General features: G+C 42.9%; 2 protein-coding genes across 3 annotated transcripts; both read left to right on the top strand.

Moving 5' to 3' along the window:
• The first annotated feature begins 3,450 nt into the window (after positions 1-3,450).
• On the top strand, positions 3,451-12,048 carry LOC117746263 (phosducin-like). Its single transcript, XM_034555298.1, has 6 exons — positions 3,451-3,480; positions 6,998-7,058; positions 9,068-9,204; positions 9,398-9,617; positions 9,761-9,873; positions 11,860-12,048. Exons 1-6 carry the CDS (start codon positions 3,451-3,453, stop codon positions 12,046-12,048), a joined length of 750 nt encoding a protein of 249 aa, XP_034411189.1.
• A 587-nt stretch (positions 12,049-12,635) lies between these two features.
• LOC117746226 (kinesin-associated protein 3-like) lies at positions 12,636-26,561 on the top strand. Of its 2 annotated transcripts, XM_034555212.1 has the most exons (21): positions 12,636-12,817; positions 13,808-13,939; positions 14,250-14,407; positions 15,394-15,455; positions 15,673-15,702; positions 15,888-16,029; positions 16,856-16,955; positions 17,172-17,296; positions 17,635-17,733; positions 18,587-18,765; positions 20,016-20,178; positions 20,347-20,447; positions 21,269-21,377; positions 21,886-21,998; positions 22,195-22,360; positions 22,446-22,571; positions 22,758-22,856; positions 23,001-23,086; positions 23,463-23,616; positions 23,769-23,853; positions 24,908-26,561. In XM_034555212.1, the coding sequence occupies exons 1-21, from the start codon at positions 12,789-12,791 to the stop codon at positions 24,999-25,001; spliced, it is 2,352 nt and encodes a 783-aa protein (XP_034411103.1). In that variant the 5' UTR covers positions 12,636-12,788; the 3' UTR covers positions 25,002-26,561. The 2 variants fall into 2 exon arrangements, with proteins under 2 accessions (XP_034411103.1, XP_034411104.1); XM_034555213.1 differs by lacking the exon at positions 15,673-15,702.
• The last annotated feature ends 656 nt before the right edge of the window (positions 26,562-27,217 follow it).

Genomic DNA, 27,217 nt, shown 5'->3' with positions numbered 1-27,217 from the left:
TTTGCGGTGTACCACTGCGGCGGCACCACACACACACACACACCAACACCTCTCACTTCATACATTGAATAACTGTAATGCACTTGGATTATGCTCTCAGCAGACGCGAACACATTAAATGCGCGGTAATGCGTTCCTCGTGTGTGACTCAACCCATTACCGTGAAGTTACAGTCAGCATTCTCCTTCACGCCAGAGGTCAAAGGTCACCGGGAGAGCATTCCACAACAGACAATACGACTCCCTGGAGGTATGGAGGAGGCTGCAGCTTGTCTGACCACCTGCTTCGACCTGCCGTCGGCACACTCCAGCTAAGTGACTCGCAGACAGAGGGTGGCGTGGTTTGCCCCTGCCCTTTGTACTCCCTAAGGTCTCTCCAAGCCTCGCTGTCCAGCTGAGACCGATGAAAGCCACATGGGATAATAATTATAATGAACTGGTTTCTACAGCACATTTATTGCATGAAATACATTTATAGCTGCATAGTTTTAAAAACAGGGCATGCATCAAATATGGAAGTAAAAGTAAAAATAGGACCAAAAAATACCCCATTATAAGTAAACGTCCTGCCTTTAAAATGTAATTCAAGTAGAAGTCTGGAAGCTTTATTAGAATAATATACTCATAGTAAAGTGAAAGTACTCATTATATAAAGTTGGGTGGTTTAATATGTGATAAACTGTATATATATATATATATATAAATAAATGCAGTTTATTTGGTGTTCAGGTGACCAAATAATATCCTTATCCCTTCAGCATATTACACTCAAATGACAGGTAACTTCAATCAGTCAAGTATCTGTGGTCAACATGGAAACACAGGTCTACATCCTCTCTTAAAAAAAAATGGTAGATCTGCGGAGAAGAAAAAAAATATATTATTATATTATTACATTACATTACATGAGAACCTAATCCTACATGTTTTTGGTGGAGAACATGTAAACTCCATCCCAGAGTCCCGCCAACTCCATTGTCCAGTAGAGAGGGTGTAGACAGCACGGTGGGCAAGCGGCTGTGTCAGTATGTTGACGGGAATCGTACATACTGGAGGCACAGGTCTACACCCTCTCTAAGAAGCCGGGGGTGGTGATCTGCGGACGAGAAAATAAAAAAAATGGTATATTATATTATTACATTACATTTTATTAGAACCTAACAGGTACAAGCACATTTCTCCACATCTGTACATCCCAGCATAGTTAAGCCAACTAAAAATGAATGCAAGCTAGAATGACCATCTTTGATTCAGTCTAGTCAGACTAGTTTCTCTCATGTGAATTTGGAAAGTCACAAATGTACATCTGATCACTTGTTTTTAAAATCATGCATTTCTGCTCTAACCTGTCAACTAGAATCGGACACACTGGAGAAAAAAGTGCTCCACTAACGAGTCGGATATGTGACACAAACCCATAACCTTGTGATAAAGGAAAGGAGGTATGTGTATGAAGCTTTTTGAACAATATAACAAGTTCTGTTCCTTCTTCTGAAGGAAGGGATATGATATTCTGAATTTCCCCATAAACACCATCGCTGAGCTTTGCAAAACTCTGCATCTCTTACTGAGGGTATAGCTTTTGCCGGTATACACCAGTCCTTTATGCACCATTCTCTTGTGCACTACCATTTCATCTGGTGCTTGTTTTTGTTAGTGGTCTCTGTCACTCTCCCGTTATCCAGAACAGTTGTGTCTTGAAATGTTGTGAAACGTTTTACTCTTCTGTCATTTGTCATCTCCAAACAGAACTCCTTGACTTCCTCCCTTACTGCATGAGCAACATAGTTGAAAAAGGTTCAAGTTAAATCAAGCTAAATGGGAAAACTACGCCACCTGCTGTTGTAAATGTGTACCTGCGCTGAATAATAGACGCAAAAGACTAGGTAATGTGTCTGTGAATGTCTGTGGACAATATAGTGTTAACTAATTGGGAAAGTACATAAAAGTTAAGCTGGCTTTATTTGTTTGGATATAAATGGTCTTATATTATATTCGCCATGTTTTCATTAAGTTAACTATTCGTTTTGTACGTATTTTATTGCCAGTAAAGAATGTCTCCAGTGCAGCTAGCTTAGCTAACACTAAAGCATGCAGTCTTTCTAGACTGAGCATGCGCAGTTGCCCACACGAGATGACCGTACTCATATCGGCGCTTTTTTTAATGAAATAATATATTTTTGCGGTTGTTTCATTCTGCTGCTCATCGTGTTAATGTTTGGGACAAGGTGACATAAAAGTGACACACTTATGAATGTGTAAAATAGCCTCCTCAAATATGAAAAACATCACAAGATTGTTGGTATTGGGTGAATTATGAAAATGTTTAAACAATAAGGATTACATATATTGTCATGTGTGCTTCGCTTATGATCTGTATCACCTAGATGTCATATTTAATAAAAACAAACGTCATGTTTTATTAGTAGTTCTCAGTATATACTAATGCCAGACGGTCGGTTGTATAAAACCGACCAGAAAGCAGCTTTGGTTGAGATAAACATGTTTAAACTGGGTCACGACAGTCAAAAAGGCAGTCCTAGTGGATTAATATACACTAATAACTAAAAATATTAGCAATGTTAGCATAACAATCGTGTATTTTGGAGGTTCAGAGTCTCCGGTAAAATACATTGAACTAGAACTAGAAAGTGTAAAAACCTCATCTTTTCTTGGAACAAGTAGTCGGTTTGACTGGTGGTCACAAGTTGAGGGTCCACGGAGAAAAAATCGCTGTTTGAAGGTTTTTTTCCGAGATGTCGTCGAGTGAAAGGAGAAATAAATACTTTTCTGACTGATCCAGTGGACGTTGGACGATTCTGAGAACAGAAGAACGCTTCATAGAATCATATGCACCATGACACGTTACCATGGCAACCTCGGAATCTTCAGATTAACTGTCAATCAAATACAACTTCGTGAGGAATACATGCACTGCCTTCTGTCATGTGACCTGCTCAGGGGTCCACCACAAGTTAATTTCAAAACCTCTTACAAAACACGGTCTTAGATAAAGTAAAAATAAAAATAAAAACCTTTACCGTCTTTGTTTTGTGTTTAAATCGGACATATTTACCATAACCGTTAACATTAATTCCGAGCACAATGCAACTTCCTTTTTACCTCCACAAGCCGCCTTCAAAATAAAAGTATCTTTTCTTAAAACAGGAAACAAGACACGTCTTGCTCAAGGCTGTCAAAAAAATGCATAAAAAAACAACCGAATTGATTACATTACATTACATGATAACCTAATCCTACATGTCTTTGGTGGAGAACATGTAAACTCCGTCCCAGAGTCCCGCCAACTCCATTGTCCAGTAGAGAGGGTGTAGATGGCACGGTGGTCAAGCGGCTGTGTCAGTATGTTGACGGGAATCGTACATACTGGAGGCACAGGTCTACACCCTCTCTAAGAAGCCTCAAGTGGCAAAAACAACAAAGAACCCACATGGAGACAGCAGCAATGAAGCTTAAGGAGGTAATTAAGTCTGTCAATAACAGATACATTAATAAATATATGAATAAATACATGAATAAACTCAATAAATAAATGGAAAATAATACATTTATTGAATAAATGTTCAAATGTATCAATGTCACATTTAGCTGGAAAAAAAAAAACCTTCTCGTTCTGAAAGGACAAGTCTCTGTGGCGCAATTGGTTAGCGCGTCGACGGTGAATGGGAGAAAAGCTATCCAAATATACACCAGGGCATACAGCCGTTTCCAAGGCCACTCCTCTTGATGACAGATCGGCAGTAGTTGAGGGCAAGAGATCATCAATCTTGCCTCTAATAGTTCAAATCTTTTCATTGAAGAAGTTCATGAAGTCATTACTACTGAGGTCTATAGGAATACACGGCTCCACAGAGCTGTGACTCTCTGTCAGCCTGGCTACAGTGCTAAAGAGAATCCTGGGGTTGTTCTTATTTTTCTCTATTACTGATGAGTAATAGGCTGCTCTGGCATTACGTCGGCGCCCCGGCCGATCCCTGCTCCCCGTGTCCCGTCGGCGCCCCGGCCGATCCCGGCTCCCCGTGTCCCGTCGGTGCCCCGGCCGACCCCGGCTCCCCGTGTCCCGTCGGTGCCCCGGCCGATCCCGGCTCCCCGTGTCCCGTCGGCGCCCCGTGTCCCGTCGGCGCCCCGGCCGATCCCGGCTCCCCGTGTCCCGTCGGCGCCCCGGCCGATCCCGGCTCCCCGTGTCCCGTCGGCGTCCCGGCCGATCCCTGCTACCCGGGTCACGTCGCCGCCCCGGCCGACTCCGGTTGCCCGGGTCACGTCGCCGCCCCGGCAGACCCCGGTTCCCCGGGTCACGTCGCCGCCCCGGCAGACTCCGTTTCCTCCTGTCCCGTTGCCGCCCTGGCCGACTCAGGCTCCCTGTGTTTGGTCGCCACCCTGGCCGCTTCCGGCTTCTGTTCCCGGGGTTCCTTTGACACGACCTACGGCTCCAGAGCCCGGTTCCCCTGAGCCCGGTTTTCCGGAGTCCGTCTGTCCGTCTGGTGACCGTCCTTCAGCCCGTCCCCCGGAGTCCATCTGTCCGCCTGGTGGCCGTCCTTCAGCCCGTCCCCCGGAGCCCTTCCGTCCGCCTGGTGGTCGCCCTTCTGCCCGTCCCCTGGAGCAGGTCTATCTGCCTGGTGGCCGTCCTCCTGCCCGTCCTCCGGAGCAGGTCAGTCCTGGTGGTCGTCCTCCGGCCCGTCCCCCGGACTTCTTCTGCCATGCTTTTGGTCCCGCCTCCGGCTTCCCTCCACCCACCCTGGGGGACTGTGTTGGGACGTCTGGAATCCGGCCCTTGAGGGGGGGGGGGGTTATGTCAGGATCTGTAGTGGTGTGTCGTGCTTCCTGTTTTATTTTGAAGTCCTTGTCTCTCGTGTCCTCTGTTTCTCTGCACTTCCTGTCCCTGTGATTGTCTGCCCTGTCCCTGATTGTTTCCTCCTGTGTCCAATCACCTGCACCAGCCCTCTGTATTTAAGTCCTGTTCATGTCATTCCCCTTTGTCGGTTCGTCTTGTCTAGATTGTGGAAGATCTTGTGTGTGAGACTGTTTTGTATCCTGTTTTTGAATCCTGTTTTTGTATCCTGTTGAGCAATAAAGTTGCTTTTCCCATGTTGACGCCGTTTGGGTCCAGTGTTTCGAGCTGCACACATAACACGGGTATCGACACACTGTGATTCGTTAAATCCGCGTGCAGCCATGTCTCCGTGAAACACATGAGGCTACGTGTATGGAAGACCCTCTCATCCGTCTTATTCGCTAAAGAATGATTTCTTTAGCTGGCACGGCGTCATCTTGCAATGAAAAATGAATTGGATGGAGGGAACCAGCACCAACTGCCACTATTGAATTTTAAATGTGTAACTATCCACATATTCATTATACATTCACAATTGAGGAAGGTCACTGGGGAAATAGCAGATAGGATACCAAAATGTAAAATTGGCAACTGGATAAATATATGCCCAGTATATAATCTCTTACTTGTGTCTACTTTGCCGTCATTTGTCCATAACCCTGAGCCTGGTATCACGCCTATATAATCATATTAGACAACATATTACAGTGACAATGGAGATGACAGTGACAGCTTATTCCCTCATCTCTCTCCCCACCCTTTTCTAAACCTATGTCCCCCTTCCTCCTGGTGATCCTCTATGTAGACACGCTACTTTGTGAAAGCCTAGATTGTCAGAAGAGAACAGATAGACACAACTGGCAAAGACTGAAAAACTGAATAAGCTGTAAGAAACCGACACCAGTTCTCACTCGAGACGCAAAGGTAAGAATTTCTGTCTGTTTTAGTTCCATACCGTGCAGATACAACATGCCTAGTTCTCTATTATATTCTAAGTTCTGAAGCTACAGGTATGGTTTCTCCTTACTAAAATGCAAGTGTTTTGGTTTTCAAGTCTTCTCAGTGTTTAAAACCTACTGAGAGTTAAAGTCCACTGGCTGAACTGCATTTAAATGACTTCAAATGACTTTAAACCAAACATGCAAGAAATGTATTGCTTTGATGACATGAAGGAGTTAACTGCCTCAGACTAAAGGGCATTATCAGTTTGACCACTGATGCAGTGTTGTTATCGACACCTCAGCTGTATCAGCGCAACAGCTTTCAGTGTGGCTTCTACCAGTGTGGCCTCTACCAGTTGGGCCTCGACCAGTGTATCCAAGGTAGATGTAGAACCATGAACAATTCCTTGATAATCAGAGCACCAGTACACACTTGCCATCTAATCACAGCATCCTAATTGCCGTTGATTAATTAGAATTTTCAAGATAGCATTAATGTCACCTCTCAGTTACTTCGACAAAAGAAAAACAGGTCATATGTCCAGAAAAACACAAATAAAAGAATTTGACATTCCAGAATGAGATTTTACAATTCGTTGAATTCCAGCACAATCGCTGATTAAAGGGATAGTTTGGATTATTTGAAGTGGGGTTGCAGGAGGTACTTATCTATTCAGTGTATTCCCGACAGTGGATTGAGAAACAGACAATCTTAAATATTTAGAACGATAGAATAATACTTTATTTGGGTTACAAAAAGGAGACGTGGTGTCCTGGGCATGTGTTCTGGTAATCTCAACATAATCTGATTAGTAAACCTCAGCCCGGCTCACAGTAAGTGGTTATGATAACAATGTGTTATCCAACATGTTACACATGGATGCGTCAAAGTGTTGGATATTGCTGTTTGGGCTATGTTCACACTAAAACGGCATATTTTTCACCCAAACAACATTGCTTACGCAGCTGCATTTATGGCTGTGTTTTGTTGTCTGCTGGTTTTCATTTGTCCTTTGGCATCATGCAGACAATGCCATGTAAAATGACATGGTACACCAAGAAGTAAACAATAGGATTAGTTCTTAGTCCAGCTCAACTTTTATTTTGCACAGCTATACCAGTGGACACATAAATGACCCATCTAGCGAGTAAAATGTGCCAATGTATGGGCAGGTCATCCAGTTTGTGTGTACTCTGTATTGCAGACTGCTAGCAGGATGTCTGGCTCTACCCAGGAAGAGGAGGAGTTGCCTGCCAATCACACAGGTCAGAGGCTCAAGTCAGGAAGACGCAGTAGACTGAACTCGCTCTGTATAGTGTAGCTCTTGGAAACATCAGATGTACCATTCTGACTCAAAACCAATGAATACAACGGACATGCGGTTTCAACTGTACGTGATGTTCAATTCAATTCAGTTTGTTTTGTATAGCCCAAAATCACAAATTACAAACTCCCCTAAGAGGGCTTTACGATCTGTACACATAAGACATTCCTGACCTTTGACCTCACATCGGATCATGAAAAACTCACAGGGAAAAAAGGGAAGAAACATTCAGGAGAGCAACAGAGGAGGATCCCTCTCCCTGGATGGACAGATGCAATGTCATGTGTACAGATGAATAGCGTTACAGAGAATATTCGATGAATTTGACAGAAATGTATGAATAATTAGTAGTAGGCATCGACCACGATCCAGATTTCCACAATCCATGTACAAAGAAGGAGAATGAGAGGAGGGGGGGGGGCATCAGCAGAGCCATGGCAGGCGGTCGGCCCACCAGGCATGAGGCATCGCGAAAGAGGCCGGACCAATGAGGCCAGGCCCTTGAGGCAGGAGGCACAGAGAAGGAGGCAGAGCCATTGGGAAGGGGTCCAGTTCTAGGCCAGAGGCTGGATGCAGGAAACAGGGGCAAGGAGGCAGGACCTAGGACCAGCTTCAGACACAGCCAGGTCCAATGGACCCTATGAGACTCTGGGGAGGAAGCAGAGTTAATAAGGTGCAATGGAGAGATGTAAATTCATCCATAAGGAGAGAGAGAAGAGGAGATAGGTGCTCAGTGTATCCTAAAACATCCCCCAGCAGCCTATAAGCCTATAGCAGCATATCAAGGGGCTGGACCAGGGCAAACCTGATTCAGCCCTAACTATAAGCACTATTAAAGAGGAAAGTCTTAAGTCTATTCTTGAATGAGGTGACTGTGTCTGCCTCCCGGACTGAAAGTGGAAGCTGGTTCCATAAAAGAGGAGCTTGATAACTGAAGGCTCTGGCTCCCATCCTACTTTTTAGGACTCTAGGAACCACAAGTAGCCCCGCATTTAGTGAGCGCAGCTCTCTAGTGGGGCAATATGGTACTACAAGCTCCTTAAGATATGATGGTGCATCACCAATCAAGGCTTTGTAGGTGAGGAGATGAATTTTAAATGTGATTCTTGATTTTACAGGGAACCAGTGCAGAGCAGCTAATACAGGAGTCATGTGATCTCTTTTCTTAGTTTTTGTGAGTACACGAGCTGCAGCATTCTGGATCAACTGGAGGGATTTAAGAGACTTATTAGAGCAGCCTGATAATAAGGAGTTGCAGTAATCTAGTCTGGAAGTAACAAACGCGTGAACCAGCTTTTCTGCATCTTTTTGAGACAAGATGTGCCTGATTTGAAATGATTTGAAATGTTACGCAGATGAAAAAATGCAGTTCTTGAGATTTGCTTAACGTGGGAGTTAAAGGACAAGTCTGGGTCAAAGATAACTAGAGATTCTTTACAGTGGTGTTGGATGCCAGGGCAATACCATCTACAGGAACCACATCACCAGATAATTGATCTCTGAGGTGTTCAGGGCCCAGTAAAATAACTTCAGTTTTGTCTGAGTTTAACATCAGGAAGTTGTAGTTCATCCATGTTTTTATGTCTTTAAGACATTCTTGAATTTTAGCGAGCTGGTTGGTCTCCTCTGGTTTGATCGATAGATATAATTGAGTATCATCTGCATAGCAATGAAAGTGTATGCAGTGTTTCCTGATAATGTTGCCCAAAGGAAGCATATATAAGGTAAATAAAATTGGTCCAAGCACAGAACCTTGTGGAACTCCGTGATTAACGTTGGTGGTCATTGAGGCTTCATCGTTTACAAATACAAATTGAGATCGATCTGATAAATAGGATTTAAACCAACTTAGTGCGGTACCTGAAATGCCAATCGACTGATCCAGTCTCTGATGTTCAAGTATGCCTTCATGATGTCCTGCTTCTGTGGGTGTGTCCTTTGTATCTGCAGGTCCAAAAGGTGTAATTAATGACTGGAGGAGGTTTAAGTTGGAAAGCGTGGATCAGACTGTCCCCCAAAACAAGAGAGAGCTGCTCAGACAAATGTCCAGTCCACGGGAGGACGACAAGGAGAGACTAAACAGAAAGGTGGACGGAAATACAATTGCACAGATATTTACCAACAAAATCAAAAAGATGTGTACAGAGGGACAGACAAACAAATACAGTACACACAACAACAATCTACTGCATGTCGCTTTGGACACAAGCGTCTGCCAAGAGAATCCAGTAAAATTGAACAAAAACAGTGAGGCAGTAACATGTTTTTCCTCTCTCTCAGATGAGTGTTCAGGAGTATGAAATGATCCAAGAAGAGGACGAGCATTGCCTGAAACGCTACAGAAAACATTGTATGCAGGAAATGCACGAGCGGCTGAGCTTCGGCCCCACGTTTGAAGAAGTGTACGAGCTCGAGACCGGAGACGCCTTCCTGGAAGTCATAGAGAAGGAACACCGGCTGACCCTTGTGGTAGTCCACATCTACCAGCACGGAGTCAAAGGTTTCTTTTTGTTGCAAGTCACTCATGATACAGCTCCTGCAGAGAACAGTCTCATTGCTTCAACATAAACTCCAGAAATGTCCTGTGAGTTGGTTCCCTGCAGTGCTGTCGGCTAATCGCTCTGCTTGTTTGTCCTCTGTCAGGCTGTGAACAGTTGAACTCATGTCTGGACTGTCTGGCTTCAGAGTACTCCAGCATTAAATTTTGTCGTATTGATGCTGTGGCGACAGGCGCTGCTGAGCGCTTCTCCCCCGAGGTTAGTACACTGTTCCAAACCACAACCATCAGTAATAATAGACTAGAATAATAATTGATTGAATTACAATAATCCCCTTTGGGACATCGGGCTGTAGTATCAGTAGGATCATTTTCCAGCAGTGATAGTAATACAGTGTGTCGTCACACTGCTATGAAGAACTGTACGGTGTAAATTGAGTTTCGGTGTTTGCATTATTCAACAGCTGATAATGGCATCACCTGTTTGAAACTATAAACTCAGGACCTAACCAGGAACTAAAAGTCCCTTCATCTGTGTTGGACTGATGGCTGATTGAAAAACTGACATGTGAGGAAACATCAACCCTTTCTGTTCCATGTATTTACTGCGTGAATCTGGACACCTGGAACTGTCCTACAGACGGCCCTTCTCCCCAATGGGAACGTCTGACATGTAGCCATAAAATCTATATTTAGTAAAAAGTCTAAAATTTCAAAAACACAACAGCTTTTGTCTGCTGCCTTGTGAAATTAAAGATAGAGCCTTAAGATTTCCACAACACAGACAAAAGACTGGAATTGTGGAATTAGATTAAAATCAGTGCTAAAAAGCAGAATGCAATTCATGAAAGCCGATTTTCCATACCATTTGAAGTGTTTTCTGTAACAATTCTCCCTCCAAATAAAACCTAAGGGAAAAGTACAATGCTATTTTAAGTGAATGGGCGGATCTGATAGTGAGTGTTGTGTCCCTGCTTAATATGATGGAAAACCACCATGAACGGCAAATGTGAAATAATCATAAAAGAAACCAAACAGTCAATATCGAGCACCAAATGTTATTATTAAATCAAAATCAATGCGTCATACGCTGCAACACACATAACGAACACGCATCACAAACAAGTAACCCCTCCCAAAGCATAATTCCATCCCCGGATCCCGACAGTCCCGAAGTCTCTTAATGTCCCCCAAAAGAAAGTTAATGACAAATGAACCCCTCGCGTCTCCTCCCCCCCCACGTCACATTTTATACCCAATGACAAATAATAATAATCATAATAATAACAACAACAACAGACATACATGATCCTTTTTAAACCCGGGCTCACTCTTCCGGCCAGTGATAATATTACAGGTGCATAAAGGAAAATAAACAACCAGGTTTACCCTTTACTGTACACAGAGACAGACATGTGCGATCATTACAACAGCAGCTGACCCAAATAGACTAAATACACTGCTGTTCCTGTGTCATGTCAGAGGCCCTCTGAGACGGCTAGCATAGCTCACACCACATGACCCATCGTTTTTGGAGCTTCCCAACAAAAGCCCCGGATCAGAGGCTCGGTGCTTGCTGTTCAAAGACGTGAGCAGGATACATGTCTAATCCAGCAGGGGGCGACAGCCAAAGAGAGCACAAGAGAGGTGTTAAAGGGAAACTTTGAGGAGGAGTCGTAGTCTGTTTATCCTCCAAAAAACAGCAACATTTACATGATTTCATTTATGAATTTAAGAACTTTCTCTTATAAAAATAAAACAGTGCAATGTCAAGTTAAACCAAATTCATATTCATTCAATAGTGAATATTTTCTTATGAATTGTTGAAATTGTATTCACCCACCACATGATAAGACACCTTTTCTGATGACAAAATGTGCTTCAATCACAACTGAAATTTAGGAAAACAAAAGAAGGAAATTTGATTTGATTTGCACCTAATCAAGGACCCATTGATTCAGAAGACTACAATGAATATGAAGTGGTGTGCCTGACACGTATCATTGCAAACTAAATCGTGCTGGAATGGAAAGCTTTGCAGGCATAGCAACAAGAACTCCTTAGCTGACTTTGCCGTTTCCCATAGAGGCTGTAATAACAAAATGACACATTCTTAATCTGGAGTAGCAGTGATGTAAACCTGCATAATGATTGTGCTCAGCACTGACTTCATTAAAACCAGTGTCACTGTCTCTGTTAACTGATCAACCACAGAGAACGTATGTTCCCCATGATCTCCCCCCAGGTTCTCCCCGCTCTACTGGTCTACAAAGCTGGTGAGCTACTGGGGAATTTCCTAGCTGTTACCAAACACTTCAATGAAGACTTCTTTGCAACGGACGTGGAGGGGTTTCTCAACGAATACGGCCTGCTACCTGAGAAGGAGGTCACGGCATGCGCTGATGCCGAAGACGAGAGCGAGGACGTGGACTAGTGAGAGTAGAGGAGAAAGGGTTTACATGTGGAGGAGAGTGGAGGAAGGCAGAGAGAGAGAAAGTAAACAGGAAGAGGCCGTATCAGAGTTAAGAAAGCATTCACATTGCATGTGCAGAGAAACACAATAGTAAACAATGACCAGCACACACGCTGGACTGCAGATTGTATTTAGAAGCAGTTAGCTAGTTGCAAGTCCCATCACAGCTGTCCAATAAAAGCTCCATTACCAACGTGCTGTCTGTGTCTGTCTGTCACATTGGATCTTAATAAGGGCCCATATGACCAGATCCGTCCGCCATACAACCACCTCAAAGGCATGGCGAAGAAAAGGATTCAACCTAGTGGTTCTGGTTGGGTTAAGATGATGCACGCTACTCCCGGAGTCTAGCCTTACAGGCGATGCTGCCACTCAAAACAATGTGCAATGCAAAACAGTGTATATTTGTAGATGAACAAGTATTTTGGTAAACATTATGGTTATTATCTTATACCTATTGTTTTAACTGAGGCAGTATTTGTACGCTGCACGGAAATAGACGCTGCCTGAGAGTCTCTACTTTGGGACTACTAACCCTCTGAAGGAGACCCTGTTTGTAGTCCTCTCGTGCTGTTTTGACAGTGGTGCTAGCGATTAGCACGCGGATTTGTAGCATAGTGATTTGAGGGTCCGTCAGATGAGCGTCCGTCTGAGCTGTTCAGTTCACTCAAAATCGGAAACATTAACTCCATTTGTTGAAGATGCAGGATGACGCACGCTACCTCAAACGGTGAGATCAAACAAAGAGAACGTGATTGGAACGTCAACTTAACGTGATTTCCATTTTATTTTTGGGGATGAAAAGTAACGATGGCTAACCTTACCACAATACTCCCTGTACGGCAATATAATGAGGACATGGCAGCACCGTGTGTCAGCTCTAATGATGGACCAGGTCAGACTTATTCAGTGCCCACGGTGTTAGTGAGCCGTGATGCGTCTCCACCAGCTCTCTGTCAAACGTCGGGCCATTTCATATGTACTTGCTCGCTGGGTAAAGCTAGTAGCATGAGCGAGATGTCTTCAGGCGTTTGTAAACTACGATTACACACCAATCAATTCGGCTTGTAACGCAATCCACACAAAGTCAAGAAAAGAGAAGAAATCTAGCTTTTTCCACCGGCGTGCTCGCTTCCACAGTCACGTCCCTCCCAAACCAACCAACCCGTAACAGATAGCACTCCTATTGTCTGTGTGGACCGGTACAAGGAACCACGCTGTATTAGTTAACTACGTGGGGAATTCAAACCACGCCGAGTCCACCACAAGACCTTTAAAAAATGATAGGAAACGTATTTTATTTGACTACCGACCTATGTTATTGTGGTAACCACAACGCCGTTAAACCGACCGATGGTGAAACGGGGTTTGGCGTTACGGCCAACTAAAAGAGGGGGCGGGGCTAGCGGCGTATCTTCCCACATAAGCTATATCCTTATTGTTTTGGTGAATGGTTAAATGTAAATGACGTTCTCTCCACTTGTGCATTTTGTTTTTTTATTAGATTCATCCACATTTAAAGTCAGTTATTAAGCTGTACGATATGAATCTCAGCGATGAGGTTTTCCAAATGTGGAAAAGGGGACCTGTCACGCTGAATGACCCCACTGACTTAAAACCTTTGCCCAATGCTGGGTTATGTAATATGTATTTCAATTGACTTCACTGGAGTCTTACACCGTTCTTGTTTAATTCTCTGTCTGTCCGTTATCACCCAAAGCAAAGTGACCGCGGGCAGTTTGGATGTCCACCCCACAGAGAAGGCCCTTGTGGTCCACTATGAAGTGGAGGCCTCCATACTGGGAGAGGGTGGAGGTCACATGCTGGGCGAACGAAAGGAGGGACAAAAAATGTGAGTGCACTCTGGATTTCCTCCAGTGAGTCTTTTGTTTGATGTTTTTGTTGGTTACTGTTTATTTTCTATTTCTATTGTCTTCCTTCTTTCGCCATCCACTCCAGATTCCAGTGCTCTCTACCTCTTTTAATTCATATTTGTTTTTGCAATGTCTTATGTTCTGTTGCAGGTATGAAGGTTACTAAGTTTTGAATTGAACATACTCAAGCATTCTTATAAACCTGTTAAAAGCTGTAAGAACAAATAAACAGCGGAAGTGGACCAGTGTCAGATCAACCTTTCATTTGTCCTCTCTTCCTCCCTCCAGTATCCGAGTGAAAAGTCTTTCTCCGAGCACAGACGTGGGAGCCTTGGCCAAGAAAGTGGTGGAGGAGTGTAAACTCATCCCTCAGTCCCGTTTGCCCCAGGTGGAGCAGCTCCTCTACTACCTGCAGAACAGGAAGTCATCACCTGTGGAGGGCAAAGGTCAGTCCCGTCACCATTTCTACAGCCTCGGTGTGGAGTCCCAATATTACTCATATATTTAACATTGGGAATTTAATCGCAAAACTGTTGGCCAACTTCTGGCAACGCGCTTCCACGCAAGGCCTCTAATAGCTATTACTTCTCCTTCTCCAGCCTATGGAACACATCACAGTACGGACAGTTGTGAACATTGCTCAACACATTCCAATGTAAAGCAGATAGTTTCATTAGTCTGCAAACTTTTAAACATGTGAGAACAGAGGAGAGTTAAATCAGTGGTGTTAAATCCATGTTTAGCACTACATTACTCAGCCATGTAGATCTACTTCTTACTTCTACATTTCTACATAGTTGAATACACGAGGAGGAGATTGTAGAGTCTCTAGGGATGCCACAGTGAGGGCGTTTTCCCACTGGTTAGAAAGCTTTGTATTTGACTAGAAAAGATATTTGTCCATGGCGCTCAATGTCTGAGGAGCGCATACTTGATCTTCATCGTTGGATGGCTGTGTGTCCTCTGTCGTGGAGCCCTTTATTGTCTACAAGCAGTAGATTAGAGGTGTTGCCTCCCGTTGCTGCCACCTTCATCAGACATTCACAGATTGCCTCATTACCGGTACCAGGTTCCCTATTAGCATAGTGCTTTTGCTTTAGCTTTGACACAACATCCTCTGACATCGTATATTGGTCGACTCTCCTCCCTCTCACCACGAGATAAGCCAAATCAGTTTGTGTGTGTGTGTATGTATGTGTATATATATATATATATGTATATGTATATATATATATATATATATATATATATATATATATATATATATATATAAATAAATGGCGGTGGGCAAGTAATGTACGACTGACTACTGTCACAAGCCTGACGGTATCTAATAGAATGATGAACCATACAAAGAATGAATAAAACGTTCAAGTTTTGAAGGTAATCGTGTAATGTTTCTATCCTGATGTTTATGTTTTTGTGTCTCCAGCGGAGAAGAAAGAGAAAAGAACAGTGAAACCCAGAGAGCTGACACCGTTTGAAGGAATGGAGGTAACAATTGAAAACGTTGACTCCGCCTGTGTCATGCAATACTCCCTATTCATTAATTTAATTCTATTGAATCTATTGAATTTACACCACGACTGGGGGTCTAAAACCTAAACCACACGTCCCGTTTATTGTTCATTGGAATAGAGTGCTGCAGGAAGGAGTCCTATTCCCAGAAGTGACTCAGCATTTTTGCCTTTCCGGTTCCCTCGGATCGCAGTCCCTGGGCTCTTTGAATGGATTGCTGGTGGTCAGACGCTTCAAAAAGCACTATCAATCATTATTATTTGTAGATGGGATTATCCGGCTGAACAAAACATGGAAGTATCATTAACGTTTGTTTGCCACAGAGCGTATGTTCTGCACTCCTCCTGCACTCTATTGGTTCATGCCTTGTTAAAGGTCAATGACGGTGCTTCGTGTCCCTCTGTGTAGTTGGATGAGGAAGCCAGTGTCACCAGAGTGGATGAGTACATTGAGTTGCTGTATGAAGGCGTCCCAGAGAAGATCAGAGGCTCTGCTCTCATTCTGCAGCTCGCCCGTAACCCTGACAACCTGGAGGAGCTGCTCCACAACGGTACTGCGTCGCTCCACCTGCTCAGTAGTTCCTCTCTCCATCCACATGCATCTCTTCTTTCACTCCATAGCTAACGCTGTTTAGCTGAAGCCAATCTAAAGTCGGTATTTTCTGTCAGTGAAGATTGGCTTCATACTTATAATTCCTATATTACTACCTTTTTTATTTAGAAAAGTGCCACAACAGTATAATATCTTCTCAGTAGCAGTATGTGTGTGAGCCTCCTCAGTCCATAAACATTACTAAACTAAACATATATCCGTCTGCAGCTAATATTAGGAGTGGGAGTTATACGTTAGTGGACTGACTTGTCCACTAGACTCTGTAGTGAAACCAAACTGTCCCGTTTGCTTTTATATATATATATATATATATATATATATATATATATATATATATATATATATATATATATATATTAGGATTATCAACATGCGGAACATAGCAGCAGTAGTTATTGAGTCTTTAAAAAAAGGTTTCTTAATCTGTTAAGGTAAAGTACCTTTACAACATGTGTCATCTAAAAGATTAAAGTCAGGTGCAACCCTCCAATGGAAGTGAAAGCAACTACTATCTAGTGATGACAATTTAGATATACATACAACTGATTCCATTTCAGAGAGAGTAATCATCATTCATCACTTCTTTGGTACTTGGATGTGTGAGGAGCTGGATTTAAAACCATTAATGTCGCCATAAAGAATAAAAAAAAATAAAAAGGTCCACAATATAATCTTACGAGTAAAAACTTCTGGTGAAGTCAACAATCCACTGTTACAAGTTTCTACTTGTACCACATAAAGTGTGTGTGTGTGTGTGTGTATAGAGGCAGCCCTGGGTGCTCTGGCCAGAGTATTGAGGGAGGACTGGAAACAGAGCGTAGAGCTGGCTACCATCATCATTTACATCTTCTTCTGCTTCTCCAGGTAACACACACACACACACACACACACACACACACACACACACACACACACACACACACACACACACACACACACACACACACACACACACACACACACACACACACACACACACACACACACACACACACACACACACGCGTGCGCGTTCCTCTGGTGTGTCGTACGGTTCTACTTCCTCCTTTCACACAGTGCGCCTCTTCTCCCCTCCTGCAGTTTCTCTCAGTTCCACGGAGTGGTGAGTCATTATAAAATAGGTGCTCTGTGCATGAGCGTGGTGGAACACGAGCTGAAGAGACACGACGTGTGGCGCGAGGAGCTGCGCAAGAAGAACAAGGCTTATATCCTTCATTGGCTGCTGTCTGGGTTGTATTTGTAGTTACTTATAACAGGATTTAAGAACAAATTTAAACTGTTAGATGCCAACAATTAAGATACTTTCCCGATTAGAGATCAATAGTCATCAACTAATCAACGTCTTTTTCAGATGTTTTTTGAATAACATGTAGATATTGATAGTAGTGATGGAAGCAGGTTGTTCCAAAGAGATGGTCCTCTGATTTTCAATGAATATCCAACAATACGGAAGATAAAAGTCCTCAGAGTGTCTTGTGGAATATGAGTGAATGTCTGGAAAATGTTGGGCAAGTTGTGTGTTCCTTAACACTGGTTTGTGTACGTGAGTCAGCACCAGAGAGCGGCTCTCTGAGGAGAGACCAGGACAAAGCAGTAAGGAAGTACCACGGCCTTCTGTCCAAACAGGAACAGCTGCTCAGAGGTGGGACAACACTCCAATAACATTGGTTCTTGTTGTACAGTAGAACAGCGCGTTTGTTTTTGCTGTGTTGATGCACTCCAAATAAAAGCTGGCTAAGCAGCAAAAAAGAAATCCATAATAAGCATTCAGCACATTGAAGTGGTTCCACCGGGGTTGGCGGTTTTCTGGAAAAGGCCAATAAAAAAATCCAAAAGCATGTAAAATACAGACATTGTGCTGCAGCTCTAAACTCACGTTCTAGCCCAAGTCGATGTGTGAATGTTAGTTAGTCCTGGTGGGCTGGTGGTACCTTACATACAGTAGTAGCTCCTCCCAACAGTGTATGAATGGGTGTAAAGGACATGGAGTGTTAAAGTACTTTGAGTGGCCTATAACAGTCCATTTTGTGAAGCCTGAAAACAGCCAGGAGGAGGTGCAGTCGAGGTGCAATAGTTTTCTCTCAGACCACATGAGATAAGATATGCTGAGAGGTTATTATGGATATTTTACCCAATGACGGCAAAATATACTGCAGGCGTCAGCTTTAGGATGTGAGGTCAAAGGTCAGGGATGTCGTATGTGTACAGATTGTAAAGCCCTCTGAGGATCATTTGTGATATTGGGCTATACAACATAAACTGAATTGAATTGTATACATTAAGACTTTCTCAGTGGAGCTAAATTATCCCTTTATCTCCAATTCTTACTCATAGCACATCGTAGCTTTATGAAATGTACAACATAATGGTTTTGAATGAAGTATAATTCCATATTTTTCACAATTGTTTATTGTGTGTGTGACCAGCAGACCCAATAAGTGGCTGATATGATCTCTTCCTTCTCGTGTCCTCCTCTCCTTCGGTCCGCGGCCCAGTGTCTCTTTACCTCCTGTTGAACCTCGCTGAGGACACGAGGACGGAGCTGAAGATGAGAAATAAAAACATCGTTGTTCTACTCGTCAAAGTCCTTGAACGGGATGACGAGGAGCTGCTGGTCCTGGTGGTTTCTTTTCTCAAAAAACTGTCCATCTTCCTGGAGAACAAGAATGACATGGTGAGTGGAGATGTTCTTCAGAACTCGTCCTCTCCGCCCAGATTAATGCAGCGAGGAGGGGCCGAGGGACAACCTAGATATCATTTTACATATTCCTTTTCACTGAGCCCAAGAGATGTCACCACGTGTCACACATGAGGTGGATGACTCGTCCAACCATGAACCGAGTAGCAGAGTGCATTTCCTCCTCAATAAAGCCTTTAACTATGTCAACCTTTTAGCTAAGTCTCATAATAACTGACTATTAATTAATTAAATAAAGAAAGTTCAAATGAATAACATCTAAACAATATTTATTATTACAGATGTCCAATGTAACTGGATTAATTATAAATAATACATACTGTAATAATAAATACATTATCTTCCTTTATTTCAAGTAAAATATAGGTTGGATTTAAAGCAGAAAGCTTTAGAAAAATGTCTCTTAAAAATAAAGTACTTCATTTTAGACAAATGAATTTAACTGAATTGTCCTGCAGCTTTAAATTCAGTTTATTAATCAATTTAAAAGAGCCAAGATATTATATTCTTGTAATCTAAAAAGAGAAATGTGTGTGTAGGGACTTTATCTGGTTATTAAACCACTTGTTTCAGCTCATTACTCCTCTCTGTTCACAACATTGTTGGTCAGTTAATTAATGTGTCAGGACTCTGATCATATTGGGCTCTTGCTTTATTTTTCTGTGCCTTCATATCGGATGCGAGTGGGAACGGTTGTGGGAACAATAAACATATTGGTTAAAGGCTCTGGTTAAGATGTCCACGGTTCTCTTTTTGGAGCAACTAGTGAAATCACTTCTCTGACTCACTTCTCTCTTGTCGCTCCCGTGCGTGCGACACTCGAGTCGAGGGCGGGGCTTAACGTAATACACATATGTGATTGGCTGAGTAGGATCACGTGAGATGATTTACAACTCGAGTAATTGGTTCCTGAAGGAGAGCCGTAAAGGCTGGAAAAGCCTAATAGAATCGACCCATGAAAATGAAATAATTCTCAATTATCTATCGGTTTTCGGTCACGGTTCCAGAGAAAGCAGTCGTCTGTATCCGGACCCGGACCGCCTGTTAGGGAGCCCTGCTCTAGGGCTTCAAATGCCTCTAGTCTACATGGGTCTACATTAAATAAACACAGAACACCTGAAGGATCCAAAGTGTGTGTGTGTGTGTGTGTCATTTTGCAGACTTTGTAGGTTTTGCACTTTATCACATAGTGTGTGTGTGTGTGTGTGTGTGTGTGTGACGGTCAGGCTGAGGTGGACACTGTGGAGCGGTTGGCTCGCCTGGTTCCCTGTGACCATGAAGACCTGCTGAACCTGACTCTGCGCCTGCTGCTCAACCTCTCCTTTGACTCTGGACTCCGAGCCAAGATGGTGGAAGTTGGACTGTTACCTAAATTAACGGCCTTGTTGGGTAACGCTAACGTATACTTTATATACTGTCTATATTGCATGTATACTCTACTGTATTCCCAGTACAGTAGTCTCCTGAGCCCATAATATTTTGACATAATATCTTAAGATGTTAGTGTTCATCTTTTACCGGTGTAAGAATCTCTTTGGTGTGTGTGTTGTCATGCAGGTGATGAGAACAACCGCCAGGTGTCCATGCGTATCCTCTATCACATCAGCATCGACGACCGTTTTAAGGGCATGTTTGTTTACACTGACTGCATACCTCAGGTACCATGTGACCCAATGAGAATCCCTTTAAGGAGCAATATGTAACACTGACTAGCCACATTCTAAACGTTGGAGAGAGTCGTCTTCCCCCCCCCTGTGCCCCTCCTCCTGAGATTCAGTGCTCACGTGGGTTGCCAGGTTGGGGACACTGAATCGACATCCATTGATCCAGTCCCAGAATTAAATAACCACTTCTAGAAGGGGTTTATATGAGATGATATGGACAAATAGCCAGGTTGGGCATGAGCTACGTTTCTGAAGTACTCGATGTGGACGTCAGTATGTGTTCAAAGTAATGTTACAGAGTAATTGCATTTTCATAGTTTAACTTGCACATCCCTACTAGCAGCCGGGACACACGAGTGAAGGTTAGTGATCCGTACCTGAAGCTCAGGAGCAAACGGGCCAACTCTTCTAAAGATCTTTCAGAAGCCTCTCCAGTAATTCACCACATTCCTGCTCATGTAGCAGTTTAGGTCGAGTAGAATAGTGTTTGCTTCACATCTGGCAACCCGGGGGGCCCAATGGACAAACTTAGCATGTTACCTTCATCTGAGGACATATCACAGCCATTTTATGATTTAATATAGTACATATATTACATATTGTTCCCTTAAGAAATATGAACTGTTAACCTCATCATTTATATTGACTTTGCTAGTTCTAAAGGTGTGTGTGTGTGTGTGTGTGTGTGTGTGTGTGTGTGTGTGTGTGTGTGTGTGTGTGTGTGTGTGTGTGTGTGTGTGTGTGTGTGTGTGTGTGTGTGTGTGTGTGTGTGTGTGTGTGTGTGTGTGTGTGTGTGTGTGTGTGTCTTTGTCTAGCTCATGCAAATGCTGTATGAGCACGGTGAGGAGGACACTGAAGCTGAGCTCATCTCCATCTGCATCAACCTGGCTGCCAACAAGAGGAACGCACAGCTCATGTGTGAAGGTATGTATGTATATATGTGTGTATGTATATATTTATATGTATATATATATGTGGGATGGTGTCCTTTTCCAATGCGACAATGACATCCTGTTGTACAGATTGTAAAGCCCTGAGGCTGATTTGTGATTTTTTTGCCTGTACAATAATTTTATGGCCACTATCCTGACACTTTTTCCACGAGTAGATGTTGTATTTGATGCTTTTTGAAGAATTCGATCCCAGTGGTGGCTGCATAGGTCTGTTTCTGACTCATGGGACCCAAACATTTCCATTAACTCCAGAGCAATGTAAAGTCCAACGGTCAAGATGGATAGAAGTAATCCCTTCATCATTGTTTGTATCTAAACTAAATATTCTGTTTCTATCCTTATTTGTGGTTGTTTAGTCTTTTACATTACATTCTCTCTCCCCTTCTTACCCAAACAAAAGGAGGCATGTATTGATGAGCTATATTCAGCAAAATAAGTGTGATTGATTTGTGTTCTACTGTTTGTGTCTCCATCTGGAGGAAATGGGTTGAAGATGCTTATGAAGAGAGCTCTGAAGATGAAAGACGGCCTTCTGATGAAGATGATCAGAAACATATCTCAACATGACGGACCAACCAAACCAGTGTTCATAGTGAGTTCTACATACACAATACAAATAGTACTGTTATGGATAACGGTAGTGTTGTTGTTATTTGTATTAGTATTACTGTTAGACACTTTAGTAATGCCACGTTGGTGGGAGTAGTCGTGCAAGCAGGAGGAGCTGTTTTCTTTTTTACTGGAGGGGTTTGGTGTCATGAAGAATGTCTTCTGTCTGCGTCTGTCAGGACTACGTTGGTGACCTGGCAGCAGAGATCCGTGCAGAGGAGGAGGAGGAGTGGGTTCTGGAGTGTCTGGGGACGCTGGCCAACCTCACCATCCCGGACCTGGACTGGGAGTTGGTGCTGAAGGAGTACAACCTGGTACCCTACCTCAAAGACAGACTTAAACCAGGTGCTGATTCCATCAGGAGTTATTATTTGCACGTTATACTTTTTGCTAAAGTTTAATTTTCTATAATCCTCTGTGTGTGTTTCAGGCTCAGCAGAAGATGACCTCATCCTGGAGGTGGTGATTATGATCGGAACAGTTTCCATGGACGATGCCTGCGCTGCCATGTTGGCGAAATCTGGCATTATTCCTGCCCTTATCGAGCTGCTGAATGGTAACACACACACACACACACACACACACACACACACACACACCAACACGTTGTGAGTTAGACTCATGAACACAGTGAGTGATAAATGTTTGCACACCCTTTGAGACGTCGGTCAGCTCTCTGATGTCTCCAAGATTCAATAACTGATCGCCAAATCAACCGCAAATGTTGTTCTGTTTGTTGCAGCCCAACAGGAGGACGATGAGTTTGTGTGTCAGATCGTCTACGTCTTCTATCAGATGGTGTTTCACCAAGCCACACGCGACGTCATCATCAAAGACACCCGTATCCTTCCCACGGTGCACTCTGGCTTAATGTACACATGAATGACAGTCTGGTGGTTGGTTCACAGCTGCTGGCGTTCTGGTGAGACGGGTTCACACGCACCACCACCCTCCAAGAAATGTCTTCCTTTAACCTTCTTTGTAGAGGCTCCAGCCTACCTGATAGATCTGATGCATGACAAGAACGCTGAGATCAGAAAAGTGTGTGACAACACCCTCGATATCATCGCTGTAAGTGAACCCACCTGAAGGGAAGTGGTACATGAGGCTCTTCATACATACAAGGGGACATGGGTATTGCATTGGCATTGTACAGCAGGGTGGTACAACACATTGTAGATTGCAGTCCCATTCTACTACATAACAAAACACAAAAAATGGGGGCGGGGGGGGAACATATACTGTATATATATATTTATCTAAATATATATATATTTATATCGATCTGAAGAGTGGAGGATGAGTTGAGGAGTCTCACAGCCAGAGGACAGAAGCTGCTCTGAAGTCTGGTATATCATAATAGTGTCATGTCTTTATTAAGGAGTAGAGACACACCTTTGCCTGTAGGTTGTTCTCTAATTCATTTACTTTTTTCTTCATCTTCCAGGAGTACGATGAGGAGTGGGGGAGAAAGATTCAGTCAGAGAAGTTCCGTTTCCATAACAACCAGTGGTTGGAGATGGTGGAAAGTCGCCAAGCTGACGAATCTGAACCATATCTCTATGATAATGATGACAGGACCGATCTCTTCTATAGTGCAGGTACACGCACAACGCAGAACACGCAGTTCATTTCTATTGTGTTCCTACAGTTTCAATACATTACTTTTTCATCAAAGGCTGTAGGAAGTCTGAGCACCATATGTAACGTGTGTGTGTGTGTGTGTGTGTGTGTGTGTATATGTGTGTTTCAGATGGAATCACTCCAGCAGACGGTTCGGTCAGCCCAGATTTCTTCAATGACCTCCAGCCTCAAAATGGAGACGTGCTCCACACGGGGTGAGTGAACTCCAGGAACATGAGCTGCCTCACCGAAGGTCTAAACTGGTTTAGGTGGGAGAACAAATGATCCAAAGCAACACAAAATGTGTCCCGTCTTTTTCATCCTTTTATTTAGCTGGTTTAATGGTCTGCCTCCTCCAGCAATAGTTTTTTGTAAATAATTCAACTGTAAATTGGTTGTTGTGTGAAAAGCAACGTCACTTCATATGGAATTCCAGAACTAGACAAAGGCCGCATGTGCAGCGTGCACCCTGATCATGTGATCGAGTGTGGATGTCCTCTTGTTTGTTGTGAGAGAGGAGTGCCACTTCCCTGAAGACTTGAAGAGAAGAGCCGTCATATCCCCGCACCAGGAGCCCTGCGTGAGCCGCCACCATCACCAGTTTAACCATCATAATGCTTTCTAGTGGCTGATCCCTGATAGTGGAACATCAGGAGCAACACATCTGTGTTAACTCCATTCAGTTACATTATGATGCGTTCATCTCTACTCTGTAAAAATGAGCATTGGGAGAACGTTATAAATTATAACGTGTTCAAACGTAATCTTGTAAAGCGTAGTTTGGGGTTAGAAACGTTCATACTGTAAATAATGTGTTTTGAAGTAGATGTTTTCACATGAATATGAACAAGATTTTAGAGATTAATTATGAGCTGTTTTACTACCTAATATGATTTAATTGCATCATTAAAACTACGAATGATTGTGAATGTTTCCCCTCTAATCATACAGATGACTTTAAAAACCTTAAAGGATGTAGTCGATTTTAAATATTTAAGTTCATTATCTATACTAGATATGTTCACATTAATGATTGTGATATTTCCTCTGACAATGCACACAATATGACATCCCTAATCCCGACCTGCTCAGACTCTTTTTCAACCCGTGCTCTTCCTCCAGACCTCTGAATTATGTCATATAATTGAAGAAGAGGAGTTTCAGTCAAATGAGATTTTCATATTAACGACTGCGGATGTCAGTGGGACATCACCTGGCTGGATGGAAAATGGTTTATGTCCCATAAAGCGTGTGCTTTGTTGTTTGCAGAGATGTGTTCGACCAGACCAGCTCGTCATCGGGACGACCAGCGACCGCCTACGGCTTCAGACCGGACGAGCAACCCTTCTACCAGTACTCGTAGACGCAGGACGTCCCGTCCACTCCACAGCCACATGTTCAGGTCCCATTTCACATTGGTGTAGTCACCAAGTCACTGCTCATCAAGGCTGAAATACATAACGCTACCACTACAAACTATATTACATAAACCACCCATTTCAACCATTCACCACCATGTAAAAGTAGTTCCTTCTTCTACTGACTTCCCAGTGGGTCAGCTTATCATTTCAAGGATCTGAAGAGGCTTAAGACTTCTAATGTATGTTGATATGTTTTTGCACGTTTTCCTATGTAATTTCCTATTGAATATCTTGAAATCCACTGAACCCTTTAGTCAAGTGTTCCACTTTGTCTACATGCTTATGACTACAGTATCATGTTATCCACATGCACTACCATGTACATAGCTGTCCTTTGTCCATGTTACTGTACAAGGGGCACGTTGTTGCTTGTGATCCATACAACTTATGGTGCTTTCACAACAAGTGGAACTTGTCAAGTAGAACTCCTCTGTGGGGCTTTCTCTGTATATTTGACTCATGTCAAACCATAACAGTGTTAATATTTATCCAGAAGAAGTTGGCCTCTCTTCCCAACAATGCAGAGGTCACTATCGTAAACATCTGTTCTGACCTGCTGCCGAACACAGTCAAGGGACACCTCTGGGCCCAGAAAGCCCTTCCCCATAGACTTCTATTGGAAAGAGACATTTATAACTTGTAAAACATATTTACATCATTATGTCCGACAAGTTGTAAAATGCACTCTATGCTGAAGTTATTTCACGTGAATGAGCCCGAGGCCGAGCAGATCCTCCTGGTCCAAAGTCAAAAAAGATAGATGCAAGTACCATCGCCAACATTTCATGACATGTTTTTATCCAACAACATATTCTGCTTCCAGCCATATTTGTTGGTGTTGAGCTTTTCCAAAATGATTTTCAGTGTGGTGAGAAAGTGTTTCCTCTCCAGCACTCACTGCTGTACCGGGGCGGTCTGGCAGCAATCTGATGGTACACAAAAGACACATGCTAGCATGTTGTCATTTGTATTGATGCCCTATAACAATGGGGCGAGGCAAGAGATGAAATATACAGCAAAATTCAAAGCTTTGCATCATTGAATATCAATAAGCTGTTATAAGCCAATTTACATATGTAACCAGTTGGGTTACATAATGAATGTCATCATTATTGGTATGATTTTTATGTGTATAAGTATAATTTTAATTTCAATTGAAGTCCCAGTTTGGTTAAGATAACAAATGTGTCTGAATGTATAAATGTGATTTGTTTTCTTCTTAAAACAACAGTTTATTGTGCTGTTGACTAAGCTACATGTGAAAAGGGGCGTCACACATACTGTATTGGCAGGACACTGATAGTTAATGCAATGTTACTTCTAGGCATATTTGCACATTCATTTTTGATGCATGATTATGTTTTCTTTTTTATTTAAGTAATTGTTAATCTATATATAGTTGATTTTGTTGCTGTAAACATATACTGGACTCTACATTCTCTCCATCTCTTTCACTGTCTTTCATCCTCAGGTTCTTTAATAAAAATAAATCCCACATTTCATATGACACATGATTTTTTAAATTGTTTTAATCCTTTTGTTTATAACATCCTGGACATTATGGGCCCCAACAAGCGTTGTTTTGTGTTTGGCACCAGAAGGCATTGTATGAACCTTTTAGCCTATCAGAAGCCTGCAATACATTCAACATATTGTGTTGTATTTATCATGGAAAGTCCTGGACATTCTCCTTTATCAAGATATACAAGTAGTGAATGTGTGACTAATACTATATTATATTTATATCTGGTCGAGAATGAACTATGAAGTGTGATGGCTCTTACCGTTTGAAGCTCCACCATGATGTGTCACATGATGTGTCATGCTGGTCATTATGTGACAGAAGGGTCAATACTGGATACAAGAACATTATCTCACCAAACTGAACAGTTTAACAGTTAATCTGTAACAGTTAGATATTATTGTAGTGGCTGTCCCCTCACAGCAAGAGGGGCCCATGTCCGATCCCCAATCCTGGGCGGTCCTTCTGTGAGGAGTCTGCATGTTCTCTCTGTGTCAGCGTGGGTTCCCTCCGGGTTCTCCAGGTTCCTCCCCCAGTCCAAAGACTGCTCAGGTTAACTGGACTCTAAACTCCCCGTAGGTGTGAATGTGAGTGTGATGGTTGTGTCTCTCTGTGAGCCCTGAGATGAACTGGACA

Source organism: Cyclopterus lumpus, chromosome 17 (genome assembly GCF_009769545.1).
Source record: "Cyclopterus lumpus isolate fCycLum1 chromosome 17, fCycLum1.pri, whole genome shotgun sequence".
Classification (NCBI taxonomy): Eukaryota; Metazoa; Chordata; class Actinopteri; order Perciformes; family Cyclopteridae; genus Cyclopterus; species Cyclopterus lumpus.
This window is presented reverse-complemented; position numbering and strand designations above follow the sequence as displayed.